Source organism: Rhinolophus sinicus, linkage group LG07 (assembly GCF_036562045.2).
Source record: "Rhinolophus sinicus isolate RSC01 linkage group LG07, ASM3656204v1, whole genome shotgun sequence".
Lineage (NCBI taxonomy): Eukaryota > Metazoa > Chordata > Mammalia > Chiroptera > Rhinolophidae > Rhinolophus > Rhinolophus sinicus.
Window position 1 is genome coordinate 80,561,984 of NC_133757.1, and position 16,337 is coordinate 80,578,320.

The 16,337-nt window shown below is 55.8% G+C and overlaps 1 protein-coding gene across 1 annotated transcript in view; it reads left to right on the forward strand.

The window, feature by feature from the left end:
* Positions 1 to 16,337, forward strand: part of NOTCH3 (notch receptor 3) — a 30,536-nt gene that overhangs the window by 4,530 nt on the left and 9,669 nt on the right. Inside the window, exons 3-25 of the mRNA XM_074338033.1 lie at positions 1,465 to 1,607; positions 1,687 to 2,028; positions 2,121 to 2,243; positions 2,335 to 2,568; positions 3,183 to 3,338; positions 3,424 to 3,609; positions 4,245 to 4,358; positions 4,600 to 4,713; positions 5,255 to 5,488; positions 5,611 to 5,721; positions 6,202 to 6,394; positions 6,478 to 6,629; positions 6,845 to 6,958; positions 7,394 to 7,549; positions 8,494 to 8,719; positions 9,138 to 9,339; positions 9,556 to 9,709; positions 10,110 to 10,294; positions 10,868 to 11,000; positions 11,086 to 11,343; positions 11,424 to 11,542; positions 11,909 to 12,474; positions 13,910 to 14,242. Coding sequence (XP_074194134.1) covers positions 1,465 to 1,607; positions 1,687 to 2,028; positions 2,121 to 2,243; positions 2,335 to 2,568; positions 3,183 to 3,338; positions 3,424 to 3,609; positions 4,245 to 4,358; positions 4,600 to 4,713; positions 5,255 to 5,488; positions 5,611 to 5,721; positions 6,202 to 6,394; positions 6,478 to 6,629; positions 6,845 to 6,958; positions 7,394 to 7,549; positions 8,494 to 8,719; positions 9,138 to 9,339; positions 9,556 to 9,709; positions 10,110 to 10,294; positions 10,868 to 11,000; positions 11,086 to 11,343; positions 11,424 to 11,542; positions 11,909 to 12,474; positions 13,910 to 14,242 — 4,548 coding nt within the window. The remainder of the gene's footprint in view (positions 1 to 1,464; positions 1,608 to 1,686; positions 2,029 to 2,120; positions 2,244 to 2,334; positions 2,569 to 3,182; positions 3,339 to 3,423; positions 3,610 to 4,244; positions 4,359 to 4,599; positions 4,714 to 5,254; positions 5,489 to 5,610; positions 5,722 to 6,201; positions 6,395 to 6,477; positions 6,630 to 6,844; positions 6,959 to 7,393; positions 7,550 to 8,493; positions 8,720 to 9,137; positions 9,340 to 9,555; positions 9,710 to 10,109; positions 10,295 to 10,867; positions 11,001 to 11,085; positions 11,344 to 11,423; positions 11,543 to 11,908; positions 12,475 to 13,909; positions 14,243 to 16,337) is intronic.

The following is a 16,337-nucleotide window of genomic DNA, read 5'->3' on the forward strand; positions in this document are numbered from 1 at the left end:
GGGCTGGGAGCTGGGACCTACCCTCCTGACACTATTTGCGCCCCTACCTGGCCTTGCCCGGACCTGTTTCGCTGGGGGCCGGGGTGGGGGGATCTTGTGGATGACGCGAAGGACTGAGTCAGTTGCTCGAGCTTAGCCCTAAGCGATTGGGACAAGCCAGAGGGAGGAACCAGCTCCAGGGATGGGCAGCGTTAGGGGCGGGGCCTGGACCCTCTTGCCTCTCCATGCCCCTCTGACCCCCGCCAGTGTTTCCCCGGAGATTTCCAGTCTTAAGACGACCGCCTCCCAGGTCTCATGTTTCCTTCACACTCAATGCAGCTTGCTTTGGTGGGTTTGGAGAGGGAGCTGCGGGCCTACCCCCATCAAGAGGGTATCAATATTGGTGTCTACCTCCTCACCCCAGTGGAAAGAAAGGGTGTGTGTGTCCCTAGGAAAGGAATAGAGGATTTGTGGGGGGTCCCCCTGTCTGTCCGGGTGAGAGTTGCCCATATGTATGACCCAGCCTGCCAGTTGGTGTCTGAGTATTTGCCAGGCCCATATGTGGAGTTGGTGTATCCCTGTGTGTGTAACTGTATGTATTTCTGGGTCTGTCTGTGTCTGCCTGGGAAGTCGTCTTCTGAAGTCAGACTTTGTGGTTGCTATTTCCTCTACCTGGAATGCTCTTCCCCACACAGCCCCATGGCCTTCTCCCTTACTTAAGTCTGTGAAAATACTATTGCCTTCCCTCCATCCTTCTCTCCCCCTAATCCTGTGTCTTAGTTTCTTGTGGCTACTGTAACAAATGACCCAACACGGGGTGGTTTAAAACAACAGAAATTCCCGTGGCCAGAAGTCTAAAATCAAGGTGTTTGCAGCCACATGCTCTCCAATGGTTTAAGGGGTGAGTCCTTCTCTCTTCTACCTTCTAGTAGTTGCAGGTGTTCCTTGGTTTATGGGCGCAACACTCCAATCTCTGTCTCCAAATGGCCTCCTTTTTTCTCCCAAATATCCCTCTGCCTTTCTCTTAAAAGGACACCTGTCATTGGATTTAGGGCCCGCCTGGAAAATCCAGGATGATCTTATCTTGATATCTGTCACTTAGTTATATCTGCAAAGAACTCTTTTTCCAAATAAGTCACAGTCACAGGTTCTGTAGATGTTTCTTTTCTGGAGCCACTACTCTATACTCCATCCTCCATGGCCCTCATGGTCCTCACGACCCCCTGCTGGCATGTTGTATATTAATTTGTGATTTACATATCTTCTCTTTGCCCAATTTCACTGTGCGCATCAAGAGGGTGGGAGCACTTTTTTTGTGTTTGCTGCTGTATTCCTATTGTTAAGAACATAGTAGGTCGCAGTGAATAATTGCATGCATGAATGAGTGTGTTTATTGCTCTGTTTGCCTCTGTGTTTCTTTCCTGTCACGTGTGTACCTCTGTGTCTGGAGCTGTCCTTCCTCCATTGAGCTGTCTCTGCCCACAGGTGCCCTCCAGGCTGGGTGGGTGAGCGGTGCCAGTTGGAAGATCCCTGCCATTCAGGCCCCTGTGCTGGCCGAGGTGTCTGCCAGAGCTCCGTGGTAGCGGGCACCGCCCGCTTCTCCTGCCGCTGTCCCCGTGGGTTCCGAGGTAAGGGAGGATCTGGAGGGGAGCCCGAGGCGGTCAAGGGTGTGGTCTGCCCAAGCTCACCCTCTCCCGGTCCCTGCAGGCCCTGACTGCTCCCTGCCGGACCCCTGCCTCAGCAGCCCCTGTGCCCATGGTGCCCGCTGCTCGGTGGGGCCCGATGGTCGCTACATCTGTTCCTGCCCACCTGGCTACCAGGGCCGCAGCTGCCGAAGTGACATGGATGAGTGCCGGGTGGGCGGAGGGCCCTGCCGTCATGGTGGCACCTGCCTCAACATGCCTGGCTCCTTCCGCTGCCAGTGCCCTGCTGGCTACATGGGGCCACTGTGTGAGAACCCCACAGTGCCCTGTGCTCCCTCACCATGTCGTAACGGGGGCACCTGTAGACAGAGTGGCGATCTCACCTATGACTGTGCCTGCCTTCCTGGTGAGGGAGCCGTTCTCAAGGGAGGCAGCAGGGGTTGGGAAACAGTAGGCCAGCCCGGCAGTGACCATCCTTGCCTCCTCCTCCCATGCTAGGGTTCGAGGGCCAGAATTGTGAAGTGAATGTGGACGATTGTCCAGGGCACCGATGTCTAAATGGGGGGACATGTGTGGATGGTGTCAACACCTACAACTGCCAGTGCCCTCCCGAGTGGACAGGTGAGTACAGGGGCTGGAGGGAGCCGAGTGACAGACCTTGGGTGGGCATGTACAGTCTGGGTATCTGGACTGGTGCACCTGTGTGTCACAGGCCAATTCTGCACGGAGGACGTGGATGAGTGTCAACTGCAGCCCAATGCTTGTCACAACGGGGGCACCTGCTTTAACACACTGGGTGGCCACAGCTGTGTGTGCGTCAATGGCTGGACTGGTGAGAGCTGCAGTCAGAATATTGATGACTGTGCAACAGCTGTGTGCTTCCATGGGGCCACCTGCCATGACCGTGTGGCCTCCTTCTACTGTGCCTGCCCCATGGGCAAGACTGGTGAGTGGCTATTTCCCCTGTAGACAGCAAAGGAGCGATTGATGGTTCTTGAGTGGGGGTAAGGATGGTGTCTGACTTGAGTGTTAGAATGATTATGTTGGAGGCCAGATTTGGGATAAAGGGTAAGCCTGGGAGGAGGGGGACATACAGTACAGGGTAGAAGTCATGGGAATGGAGAGCTATCCTGTGACCAAGAAAGAGAGGAGACCTTTGGAAATGGCAAAGGTCAGAGAAGGTGTTTGGGAGGGGGACTTGGAAATGGAGGGAAGGGCATGTCAGGCAGAGGGTACTGAAGAAGCAAAGGCTTTAGGTAGGACCCTTTTATAATCAGAAAAAGAGTCAACAGATTTAAAAACATTATGTGAATGTTTCCAATTAATTTTCAAATGATTCAGGAAAAAAACCACAATAGATAAACCTTACAATAGCCTCATCTATGTGGTGGGTGTATGAATCAACTTTTTTGCATGTTTGAAATTTTTCACAATAAATAATTGGGGAAAAATAGCTACTAAATACACTACAGGCTAATAAAAACAAAGCACTATGTGGGACTTCGGAAATTTGGACAAAGCTGGAGGGTTTGCCCTCGACCTCTGCCTGCCCCTTTCCAGGGCTTCTGTGTCATCTGGATGATGCCTGTGTCAGCAATCCCTGTCACGAGGATGCTATCTGTGACACCAACCCGGTGAACGGCAGGGCCATCTGTACCTGTCCACCAGGCTTCACTGGCGGCGCATGTGACCAGGATGTGGACGAGTGCTCCATTGGTGAGGGAGGCGTTGTCTGAGTTGGGAAGAAGACAGGTTGGTCCTCAGTTGCCCACACCCACACCGGCTGTGCCTATTCCCACAGGCGCCAACCCCTGTGAGCACCTGGGCAGGTGCGTGAACACACAGGGCTCGTTCCTGTGCCAGTGTGGCCGTGGCTACACCGGCCCGCGCTGCGAGACCGATGTCAACGAGTGCCTATCCGGTCCCTGCCGCAACCAGGCCACGTGCTTGGACCGCATAGGCCAGTTCACCTGCATCTGCATGGCAGGTGTGTGGTGGGTGTGACAAGGGCGGGGCCTGAGACAGGGGGCAGGGTGCGGAGCGAGAATCTGATGGAACTGGGTTCGGGTGGAACTGGGTGTAACTGGGTTTGGAATGACACCCTGAGAGACTGAAGCCTGGGATGAGGTGGAGGTGGAGCCAGAGCTGAATCTTGTGCGAGGCTGGGGGCATGGTCAAATGGAGTCAGTAGAACCGCAGGCTGGGAGTGGAGTCTGGACTTTAGGACCCAATGGGGGCATGGACAATATGGGGGCAGGGTCTGGAGCCTGTAGACAGTCTTCCACTAATGCAGGGGTGGGACTTGAGGCTGGGCACAAAGCTAATGTGGGCCCTGGGGCTGGTAGTTGGGGACAGGGCATAGTCTGCAGACTGGAGAGGGAAGAGGGTGGTCTGAAGGCAAGGTCCATATGGAGTCTCATGAGCCTTGGACCGATTAGGACCACAGCTTGGTGAAGGTCCAGCCTGTGGACGAGAACTGAATCTAGGTTTGGCCTGGGGGCCAAGGCCAAGGCTCAAGGGAACTGTCTATGAGTGGGAAGGGCAGTACCTGCCCTCTTGCTCACCTTCGGGCCAGAGAGTAGTTCCCAACGACGTAATCCCCCTCCCTCTCCATACCCCCAGGCTTCACAGGCACCTATTGCGAGGTGGACTTGGACGAATGTCAGAGCAGCCCCTGTGTCAATGGCGGGGTCTGCAAGGACAGAGTCAATGGCTTCAGCTGCACGTGCCCCTCAGGTGAGGACCTTGGGTAAGGGATTCTGAAAAAGATGGGTCCCTGCTGGGGCAAAAGCTCCAGGAGGGGAGGTTATGAGACCATGTTAGCGGAAAACTATTACAATAGAAACCACATTATGAAAAACATTGAAATTAATTTAAAACTAAAGTAAATGGGCTTCCTACACAAACAAGGCAGGCCTTGTGAGGGGTGATTGCTCTGACCCCGTCTGGACCTCTGTTCACCAACTCCCCACCCCAGGCTTCAGCGGGGCCTTGTGTCAGCTGGATGTTGATGAATGCGCTAGCACACCCTGCCGGAATGGAGCCAAGTGCGTGGACCAGCCGGATGGCTACGAGTGCCGCTGCGCGGAGGGTGAGGACGGGTTAAATGACAGGCGGGCAAGAATCTGGAGGTGGGGCTAGTGGGGGAGAGAGCCAGTAACAGCCCGGGAGAAATCTTGGGGGCGGGGCTTCAGCAAATCAGGGCCAGTGACGGCCATGGGCGGAGCCAATGATAGACTTCAACTGAGGTAAGGCTAGGGGTGGGGCTAAAGAGTCTGGTTGTGTACTGGACGCCTGTAACTGGATGGGGAGTGTCCGACACACTCTCCACAGGTACCTCCCAAGTGTCTCCGTTTGCAGTTGAAAGAGAGGCGCAATAGGGTTGATAGTGTAAGAATTGGAGGCGGGGCCACAGCCGGAGGTGGGATTTAACCATGGAAGTGGCTCGGCCAAGTGTGAGTCCTGGGGCCTGGTTGGAGTGGATACCAACTAGGGGTGGGGCCTGAATTGAGCCCGCCTCCTGCTGGCTCGATGGGCAGAGCCTGAGGTAGAGCTGAGCCAGAACTTGTTGGAGCCATGGCTGTGGGCAGGACCTTGGCAAGTGGGTGGAGCCTGACCCTCTGGCTCTGCAGGCTTCGAGGGCCCGCTGTGTGAGCTCAACGTGGATGACTGCTCCCCGGACCCATGCCACCATGGGCGCTGCGTGGATGGCATCGCCAGCTTCTCCTGTGCCTGTGCCCCGGGCTACACGGGCACGCGCTGTGAGAGTCAAGTGGACGAGTGCCGCAGCCAGCCTTGCCGCCACGGAGGCAAATGCTTAGACCTGGTGGACAAATACCTCTGCCGCTGCCCTCCTGGCACCACAGGTGGGACCGAGGGCTGAGCTGGGGCAGGAAGAGTACATCTGGAGGGAGGGGCACAGAGGGCTTCGGAGTGGTGCCTTTGGCGGGACACTGTGGTGGCTACCTGTCTTGTTCCCCTGCCCCAGGTGTGAACTGCGAGGTGAACATCGATGATTGTGCCAGCAACCCGTGCACCTTTGGAATCTGCCGGGATGGTATCAACCGCTATGACTGTGTATGCCAACCTGGGTTCACAGGTGGGCAAGCGGCTGCCATGGAAAGGGGGTCTTTAGAGGGTGAAGGTGGAATCGTCCATCTTTCTTGGCCAGGTTTTGTCCCTCTCTTTGCACTCGCTTATCCAACGAGATTGTCCATGCTTTGCCCTGCAGTTGTGCTCTCTTTCATTGGCTTGAGGTTGTCCCCATATTGGCTCAAGTTTATCCTAGAACAGATGAGGATGTCTCGATAAGATTGGGGTGTTTCTGAGTGGGGCCAAGGTAATCCTTAGTGAAAATGAAAGTGACTTCATGTAAGTTTGGGGAAGAGAATGATCTGGGGGAAGGCAGCTCTGGTTTGAGGAGGTGGCTATTTATTCTCATTTGCACAAGAGCTGATATATTATGAGAATGAGAATGTCCTTGCTCAAGGGCGTGGCCATGCTAAATGGGGCTCAGTTGTCCCTCCCCATTGGCTTGATTGTTCTTGTCCTGAGATGAGGTTGCCTGCATGTTTCCCAGGGCCTCTTTGCAATGTGGAGATCAACGAGTGTATGTCCAGCCCGTGTGGCGAGGGAGGCTCCTGTGTAGATGGGGAAAACGGCTTCCGCTGCCTCTGCCCACCTGGCTCCCTGCCTCCACTCTGCCTCCCCCCGAGCCATCCCTGTGCCCAAGAACCCTGCAGTCATGGTGTCTGCCGAGATGCGCCTGGAGGGTGAGGCTTCTCCCCAGCCCCTGACCACCGCTCCCCTCCCACCCCCGCACCCCCATGCCAGCCCTGACTGCCTCCCCTTCCAGGTTCCGCTGTGAGTGTGAGCCTGGCTGGAGTGGCCCCCGATGCAGCCAGAGCCTTGCTCAGGACGCCTGTGAGTCTCAGCCCTGTGGGGCTGGTGGCACCTGTACCAGCGATGGAATAAGCTTCCACTGCACCTGTCCCCCCGGTGTCCAGGGTGTGTGTCCCCACCTTCCCTTTCCAGGATTCTCTGTCTCCCTCTTCCTTCTTCCTTCCCTCTGCTCCATTCTCTTCCTTCTATATATTTGCTTTTGTTTTCTTTTCCTCTTTTCCCCCTGGAGCCTGGGAGGGTTGTATCAAGGTGGGGACCCTGGGGTGGTGATGAGAACAAATAATCTTTCAAAACTACCTCACTGTGTCTGCCCACCACAGGCCATCAGTGTGAGCTGCTGTCCCCCTGCTCTCCTAACCCATGTGAACATGGGGGCCACTGTGAGTCTGCTCCCGGCCAGCTGGCCGTCTGCTCCTGCCCCCCTGGTTGGCAAGGTACACAAGCTGCTCATTCCTCCTCCTCTCCTCCCTGCCTCATACTGGGTGATGCTGGGGACGCACCCTGGGCCCTGCCTTTTAGGGGGAGCTTCTTCTGGGAAGGGATACAGCTGGACACAGACACTCGCAGCCCCTGTGGTCAGTTCTGGAGAAGAGGAAGGGATATGGACCTGGAGAAGCTAGTTCTCAGGCTGAGGGTTTGGGGATAGCTTCCTGGAGGAGCAGACCTCAATCAGAGAATGCATTCCCCACTCACTGAAGCAAGAAGGAAGTTCTAGAACAGCATGTGCAAAACACCCAGACGCAAATGACAACATGGTTTGTTCTTGCAATCACCTATCTCAGCCTTCAGGTTCTTCCTGAATGACAGGTACCCCAGACCCTACTCTGCACCCTCTAACCCTAAATGTCACCTTACTCCCCCAACCCCAGGTCTGAGATGCCAGCAAGATGTAGACGAATGTGCCAGCCCCTCACCCTGCGGCCCCCATGGTACCTGCACCAACCTGGCGGGGAGTTTTAGCTGTACCTGTCACGGGGGATACAGTGGCCCTTCCTGTGACCAGGACATCGATGACTGTGACCCCAGTGAGTTCTGGGGAGCTCTTGGGGAATGCTGCCTTAGGAAACATGTTTATCAAGCACATTCTGTGTGCTGCCCACTGTGCTTTCATTTCATCTTCATAGTTTTCTTATTTTCCCCATTTTACTCGTGGAACTGAGGCCCAAAGAGGTTAAGTGACTTGCCTGAGGTCACATAGCAGGTAAGGGGATGAGGTAGGATCGGGACACAGGTCTGTCTGACTCTGAAGCCTGTACATTGTCTCTGGCAGCAAGCAAGTAAGGATTGTGTATAAAGTGAGATAACAGGCCCCCAGAGAGTTCTCCAGGAGTGCTATGTAGTAGACAAATAACCCAAGCCACATATGCAATTATAATTTTTCTAGTACTCACATTAAAAAAGTAAAAAAAAAAAGTGATATTAAATTTAATAATATATTCATTATACCTAATATATAAAAATTATTATTTCAACATGTAATCAATATAAAATTAAGGTATTTTACAATCTTTTTTTCATACTAAGTCTTCAGAATCTGAAATCTGGTGTATATTTTATACTTACAGCACATCTCAGTTTGGACATCTCAGCTACATGTCAAGAACTCAATAGCCACATGTGCCCAGTGGCCACTATACTGGCTAGCACAGGTCTAGGGGAGGCCTTCTGTGCTGAGTCCAGGAATTAATTAAGCAGACACAACTAACAGTATGTGCTTGGCAGCTCAAAGGGAACTTTTGGTTCTGCCAACCCCTTTCACTTCCACGTAGGCACATAGGTGAGATAAGGGAGGGAAATGAGGCAACAGAGAGCACAGAATTTGCTTCCTCTGTCAAAATATGCCCCTCCCAATTAAGCCTGTTGTCCTCTCAAGTCCCCTGCTATGCAAGGAATGGCCAGGTCAGGTAGGGCTTATGGGGTGGGGTGAGGCAAATGATGAGTGATCACACCTTCTCCCTTCTGACCACAGACCCCTGCCTGAATGGCGGCTCCTGTCAGGACCACGTGGGTTCCTTTTCCTGCTCCTGCCTTCCCGGCTTTGCTGGCCCCCGCTGTGCCCGTGATGTGGATGAGTGTCTGAGCAGCCCCTGCGGCCCAGGCACCTGCACTGACCACGTGGCTTCCTTCACCTGCATCTGCCCCCCAGGCTATGGAGGCTTCCGCTGTGAGCAGGACCTACCCAACTGCAGCCCCAGGTGGATGGGGCCTCTCCTGGAAGCTCAGGGACCCTGGCGTTGGGTGGGGCACAGGACCTGAGAAGGAGTGGGGACAAAAAGGGAGGTCCTTGGCTTGGCACCCACCTTAGGATTCTGATGCCTGATGGGGCACTCTCTGGGAAGGGTCAGGATCATGTTAGAGACTCTCATCCCTAAAGGGGTGAAGCCAGACCAGGGTGGGGGCCTACACGTGGCTCCCACCTGAGCAGTGAAGTACCTGGTAAATTGGAGCTAAGGCACAGGATCTGGCGGCGCCTCCGCTGGTGTTGCAGCCTCTCTTGGAGGGTAGTGGGGAGCAGTGGTCAGGGATTGAACCCACTCAACTCTAGGTGGAGCCTAGGGGAGGGTGGGGCCTGTGATGAGGGCGGGGCCTGACCCACCCTCATTTCCCCTCTAGCTCCTGCTTCAATGGTGGGACCTGCGTGGACAGCGTGAACTCGTTCAGCTGCCTGTGCCGCCCTGGCTACACTGGCGCACACTGCCAGCACGAGGCCGACCCCTGCCTCTCGCGGCCCTGTCTGCACGGGGGTGTCTGTACTGCCACCAACCCTGGCTTCCGCTGCTCCTGTCCAGTGGGCTTCACTGGCACTCAGTGCCAGGTGGGCGGGGTCACTGGGGGCAGGGTGGAGGAGGAGTCTAAAGGGGTGTTCTGGGGGAGAGGCCTACCTGGGATCCAGGGCTGAGGTCTGCTGGGTACCCTGGGAGAGAGGTTTGCAGGGGGTTGTGGTGAGGAGCCTGGCCGGGATCCTGGGGGAGAACCTGGGTTGCGATTTCTGTGGGTCCCCAAGTGCCAACACTGTGGCCTTCCCTTCCAGATGCTGGTAGACTCGTGTAGCAGTGCTCCGTGTCAGAACGGGGGTCGCTGTGCTCGGGCAGGGACCTCTTTCCATTGCCTTTGTCCTCCGGGGTGGAGTGGCAGCCTTTGTGACATCCAGAGCCTGCCCTGCAGAGAGGCCGCAGCCCAGATGGGTGAGGGGGAACATGTGACCCGTGTACAGACTGGGAGGGTGCCTGTGCACATACTTCCTGTCACTGTGAGCCCAATGAGGGTGCGGCGGAGCACATGCGCATGAGGTGGTGTATGGCTGAGTGTGTGCAGATGTGTGACAGTGACAGTCGGCCAGGATGGTACATGTCTATCACTGCAAGACCACTGGGATGACGTCTGCTGTGTGTGACTGAGCTGGTGTGAGCAGCAAAGGTGTGTGTGTGTGTTTCAGTGACTAGGACTGTGCCGTTTGTGGCGGTGTGTGACTCCCTGATGGAGTGTGGTGGGACCCTGGTGACTGGTGGCAGCAGGGAGGTTGGGTGGTGCTGTGTGATGGGAGCAAGGAGAGGGGAGTGTGTTCCTGACATGCTTTCCATGTAGGGTTGCGGCTGGAGCAGTTGTGTCAGGCTGGTGGGCACTGTGTGGACATGGACAGTTCCCACTACTGCGTGTGCCCCGAGGGCCGCACAGGCAGCCACTGTGAGCAGGAGCTGGACTCCTGCTGGGCCCAGCCCTGCCAGCATGGCGGCACCTGCCGAGGCTACATGGGAGGTTATGTGTGTGAGGTAAGGGGCACCCAGGGGAGGGCAGAGGGGAGCTGGTCACATCTGGGTGTGTCTGGACACACATTTCTGTGTGTCTGTAGCCTGCTGTGGGGGTGTCTCTCTAGGTATGTCTAGATTTTTGCTTTTGTGACTGAGTATATTTTTGTGGGTGTCCCTCTGGGTAGATCTGGCAGTGTTTCTGTCGGGGTGTGCCTCTGTCTTTGGTTGGTTCCTGGGCATATCTATGTGACTCTCTGTTCATGGTGTCTTTTGGGGTGTGAATGCACATGCGGGTGTCTGAGTGTGTGTCTCTGGTTTTGTGTGTCTTGGGTGTATCTCAGTATCTAGGTGTTTCCTCCTGTGTGTCTGTGCTTTGTGTTTGTATGTGTGTGTGTCCGTCTGCACTGGGTGTGTCTGTGGCCCTCCATGTCTGTGTGTCCTTCTGTGTTTGGCTGTGTGTTGTCTGTGCACTGGATATATCTCCATGTGTTGGATGACTGTGCGTGTTGTTTTGTGCTGGGATTCTCTGTGTCTTCATGGGGAGTGTCTGTGTCCCTTGGGGCTGAATGGATCCGTGTCTCACCCCCACTACAGTGTCCAGCTGGCTATGCAGGTGACAACTGTGAGGATGATGTGGACGAGTGTGCCTCCCAACCCTGTCAGCATGGGGGCTTCTGCATTGACCTTGTGGCCCGATATCTCTGCTCCTGCCCCCCTGGGACACTGGGTATGCCAGGGCCCGGGTTGGGAGACAGGCTGGGAGGCTGGGTCTCTTTCCCCTCCTGACTGCGACCCCATCCTCCTTCCCCCAGGTGTGCTCTGTGAGATTAATGAGGATGACTGTGGCCCAGGCCTATCCCTGGACCCAGGCCCCCGCTGCCTGCACAATGGTACCTGTGTGGACCTGGTGGGTGGCTTCCACTGTACTTGCCCCCCCGGATACACTGGCCTGCGCTGTGAGGCAGACATCAATGAGTGTCGCCTGGGTGCCTGCCATGTGGCACACACCCGGGACTGCCTGCAGGACCCAGGTGGGGGCTACCGCTGCCTTTGCCAAGCGGGCTTCACAGGTAAGCGTGGGCAAGGGGGCTGGCCTGGGATCCTGCCCGTGGCCCCTACGGTGGCTGATCCACCGCCTGCTCTTGCCCAGGTCCCCGCTGTCAGACTGCGCTGTCTCCTTGCGAGTCCCAGCCATGCCAGCATGGAGGCCAGTGCCATCCTGGCCAAGGCCCTGGGGGTGCACTGACCTTCACCTGCCACTGCGTCCCAGTAAGTGGGGGTGGCTGGTCACATCAGGGTTTCTGGGAGAGGAGTTGGAGCATGGCCTGGTGGGAGGGCTTGGCTTTAGGGGAGAAAAGGTGGAAAGGAAGAGATTTTCTGGGAAATGTTGATATTACCTGGAGGGGGGTGTGAGGCTGAGGTTTGGAAGCATGGCCTCCTGGGGAAGGTGAGGCTTATGTGCCAGGTAGGGCTTGCAGTGGAAGGGGCAGAGGTTTGGTAGAATCTGGGGAGATTGGAGACTCAAGCAGTGTCAAGTGTTGACCCCCATCTTCCTCTCTCCCTTCTCCCCTTTTATCCCTTTCCCCACCCCCTGCCCCCCATCCTTTTTTTCCTCTTCCCCCACTCCACCTCCAGCCGTTCTGGGGCCCGCGTTGCGAGCGTGTGGCCCGCTCTTGCCGGGAGCTGCAGTGTCCGGTGGGTATCCCGTGCCAGCAGACGGTCCGTGGGCCGCGCTGCGCATGTCCCCCGGGGCTGTCGGGGCCCACCTGCCGTGGCTTCCGGGAGTCCTTGGCTGGGGCTACCAACGCCAGCTGCGTGCCCTCCCCTTGCTTCCACGGGGGCTCTTGCCACCCCGAACCGTCGGCGCCCTTCTTCCGCTGCGCGTGCGCGCTGGGCTGGGCCGGGCTGCGCTGCGAGGTGCCCGCGGCAGCGCCGGAGGCCCCCGAGGAGCCGCTGTGCCCGAGCGCCGCCTGCGAGGCCAAGAGCGGGGACAAGCGCTGCGACCGCGAGTGCAATAGCCCTGGCTGCGGCTGGGACGGCGGCGACTGCTCGCTGAGCGTGGGCGACCCCTGGCGGCAGTGTGCGGCGGTGCAGTGCTGGCGCCTCTTCAACAACAGCCGCTGTGACCCCGCCTGCAGCTCCCCAGCCTGCCTGTACGACAACTTCGACTGCAGGGCTGGCGGCCGCGAGCGCGCCTGCAAGTGAGTCCGTCTGTCTTTCTGTCTGTCCGTGCATGGACGCCGCCTTTCTGCCCGCCTGTCCATCCACTCACCCCAGTCTGTGTCTTGTCTGTCCATGTGCCATATCTGACCATCCAATGGGCCCTGCCTCTCTATCTGTCCACCCATTTGCCTTGATCCGTCTGTCAGTCCATCCTTAGACTGTCTGTTGGGCTGATTGTTTCTTAGTGTACCCTAACCCAGCGGAGTGCCACTTCTGTCTGTCGGTCCACCCGTGTGCCTGCCCTCTCTGTCCATCCTGTGCCCTGACTGCCCCAATGCTTCCATCTGTCTGTCCATTCGTGTACCCCACCTGTCTGTTTTTCTGTCTGCCTCTGCACTCTATCTGTCTCTCCCTGTACCCTGTTTGTCGGTCTCGCTGTCCATCCCTGAATTCTTTTTGTCCCTCTGTGCACCCAACTATATGTTGTCCATCCTTGGATCGCATCTGTGTATCTGTCTATTCATATGCCAGTTTATCTGTCTGTGTGCCCTATATATCTGTCCATCTCTGTGCCCCACCTGTTCATCCATGTCCTTCTTGTCTGTCCTTTTGTCCCTCCATGCACTCGTTTTGCCCCTCTACATGCCCATCCATCTGTGCATGCCTATCTATCCTTCTTCTGCCCCTTTCTATGTCTGTTCATGCCCCCGTATGTCTGCCTCATGCATTCCATCTGTCCATCCTGTGCTCTGTCCTTTCTGTCCCACACCGCGTCCCTCTGTCTGCCTGTAATCTTTTCCTCATGTTTATCTAACTGTTCTCATTTCCCCATCTCTCCCCCTCGCTCACTATTCTCCAGCCACCCTGACCTTTCTGTATTTTCTCCCATACCTGGAGCTTGGTCCCACCTCGGGACCTTTGTACTGGCTGTTCCCTCTGCCTGGTTTACTCTTCCTTCAGGAAGCCACATGGCTGCTCGCCACTTCCTTCAAATCTTTGCTCAAACAGCTGTACCTTCTCGATGATCTCTCTGGTCACCCCCCCCACACACACACACACTTCTCCTGCTTTGTTTTTCTCCTTACCATTTAATTCCATCCCTCCCTTCTTCCCTCCCTCCCTCCATTTAGCTTTTACTGTGTAATTAAAGTACTGTATATTCTGTTCATTCATCTCCTTTAACATCTGTCCCCACCCATTTGTATGCCAGTGTCCACGTGTTCAAGGATTTGTGCCTGGACATACCCTGGGTGCCTATAGCAGCGCTCAGAACTTAGCAGACTTCTATCAATAGTGATTTATTACTAGTTACTGAGCAAATGGACGGATTTGCAGGAAAGCCTGACCCATGCGGATACATTCTAGTCCTCTGGGCTTGCTTCCTGTCCCCGTTCTGTCTCCGGAGTTGGGGTGCTCTGTGCTATGTGTGCAGGTGGTCGGAGGCCCCCTGACACTGCCCCTCTCCACCACCAGCCCGGTCTATGAGAAGTACTGCGCAGACCACTTTGCGGACGGCCGCTGCGATCAGGGCTGCAACACAGAGGAGTGCGGCTGGGACGGGCTGGACTGCGCGGGCGAGGTGCCGGCCCTGCTGGCCCGCGGCGTGCTGGTGCTCACCGTGCTGCTGCCGCCCGAGGAGCTGCTGCGCTCCAGTGCCGACTTCCTGCAGCGGCTCAGCGGCATCCTGCGCACCTCGCTGCGCTTCCGCCTGGACGAGAACGGCCAGGCCATGGTCTTCCCTTACCACCGGCCTGGCCCTGGCTCCGAAGCCCGGAACCGGAGGGAGCTGGCCCCCGAGGTGATCGGGTGAGTGGTTCCACCCCAGGGAGCCGTGGGGGCTGCTCAGGCAGTGAGCAGGGGACGGGAGAGGGGCGCCGCGGATCAGGTCTGCTGTGTTTCCACTTGACATTCTTGGCAATAAATCCAGCGCGTCTCAACTTTGACAGCGCTGATCTTTGGGGCCAGACCATTCTTTGCTGTGGGGGCGTCCTGTGCACTGTAAGGTGTTGAGCAGCATCTCTGGCCTCCCCCTAATTTGATGCAAGTAGCACCCCACCCCTAAGATGTGACAGACATGGGCAAGGGTCCTTTGGGGAGCAGGATTGCCCCTGGATATAGAGCTTCCTCCTTCTGGAGAGGCAGGGGTATAGAAGAGTGGTTAAGAGCTTGTGTAGTTTTTTTTTTTTTTAAACTAAAGTTTATTGGGGTGACAATTGTTAGTAAAATTACATAGGTTTCAGGTGTACAATTCTGTCATACATCATCTATAAATCCCATTGTGTGTTCACCACCCAGAGTCAGTTCTCTTTCCATCACCATATATTTGATGCATGTGTAGTTTTTGTTAGTTTGTTTAGAAATGGAAAATATAGAACTCTCCTGCTGGTGGCCTGGTAGAGGAGCCAAAGGGAGGTGTGGCCTTTGAGCAGGGTGGGGCCCTGACACCGAGAGCAGGGCTAGATTTTAGAGATGGGGGGCTCAGGCTCTGACTGGGTGACTGGACTAGGAGAAATGGATGAGAGTGTCTGATGTGCCAGCCCCTAGCTGGGGTGAGTGGCTGGAGGACGTCTCATCAAATTGAGGACACAGGGTGAAAAGTCAGGGTTGCTTTGGGGCTTGAAGAATCTGAGGGGTCTGAGGGTATCGTGGAGACTCCCAGAAAGTGACCAGGGACTGAAGACAGAGACAAGAAAGTCAAAAGAGTGTTGGCAATCATCGAAGCCATGGGAGGGACAGAAGAATGATCCTGGGACACTGAGACCTAAGGATTGGTTGAGGAAAATTAGATCAGAAAAGAGTTTTACCAAGCAAGGGCTTGCTGCCTGACGTACTGGCTTTTGAGAAAAGAAAGAGCTTTCATTTGCATGTTTGGCTGGCAAGTAGCCAGGAGGCAAGGCTTAAATCTATCTTCCCGATCCAGAGTTTGGGGCAATATTTAAGAGGTTTCAGCACCAGATCTTCCTGGACAATGGACCCTTTGCTTCCGAAGGGGTTTTGGTGTTCAGGTTGCAGTTATGTCCTGGTCCATTGGTTCCATGGGGAGAGCAGTTAAGCCTTCACAAGGGTTACTCATGAGTTATGTTCACAGGTGTTACTCCTAAGTGGGGTAACCTTTGGTTCCAGGTCTTGTTAGAAACAGGATAGGACCAGTTTGAATGGGTTCTGTGGTTATGAGGAGAAGGGGCAGCTGGGAAACAGGGAGAGATCAGGATGCAGGGTATTGGGGACCCCAAGGAAAGAGAGAGTTAGAGAGCTGGGTTTCTGGAAGCAGAGCCTGAGAAGGGGATTCAGATATGTGTGCCCTATCGAAGGGGTGGTCTCAGGGGAGAGGGATGAGGGCAGCAGGATGGGGCGGGGGAAGCTGAAGCAGGGGTCTAGCTTTCGTCCAATTCCTCACTGAGCTCTGGAGCGTGAAGAGCACCTCAGCATCAGTCCCACTTTGAGACAGGAGGGTCAGCGTTTGTACAGGCTGCATCAGCCAGTCACTGGCTGAGGGCTCACCTAAGGGGTGTCACCTCCCAAAGGAGGGGTTTCCCACTCTGCTAAGGCCAGTTCTCCGGAGGAGGGATGGCTGTCAGCTGTTAGAAGCCAGTGCTCATAGTAGTTGGGAGATGGATGCACCAACCTGATGCGGGAGAGCTGGGCATGTGCCAACAGCATCCGTGAGAGATGTTGACATGAAAACAATGCCCATTGGAATCATGGCTCAGGGGACACTGGTAGCCAGGGCAAGACTGGTTTTGGGGGTGTGGTGGGGTTGGATGCCAGATGGGGGCAGGTGGGCCATAGCGACATGGTGAGCTCTTTGGAGCCTGGCGCTGGGGAGGGGGATGAGGCTTGGTGCCAGGCTGGCAGCAGGTGCCCCATTGAGCCAGCCTGTCCCTACCCTGTGTCCACACAG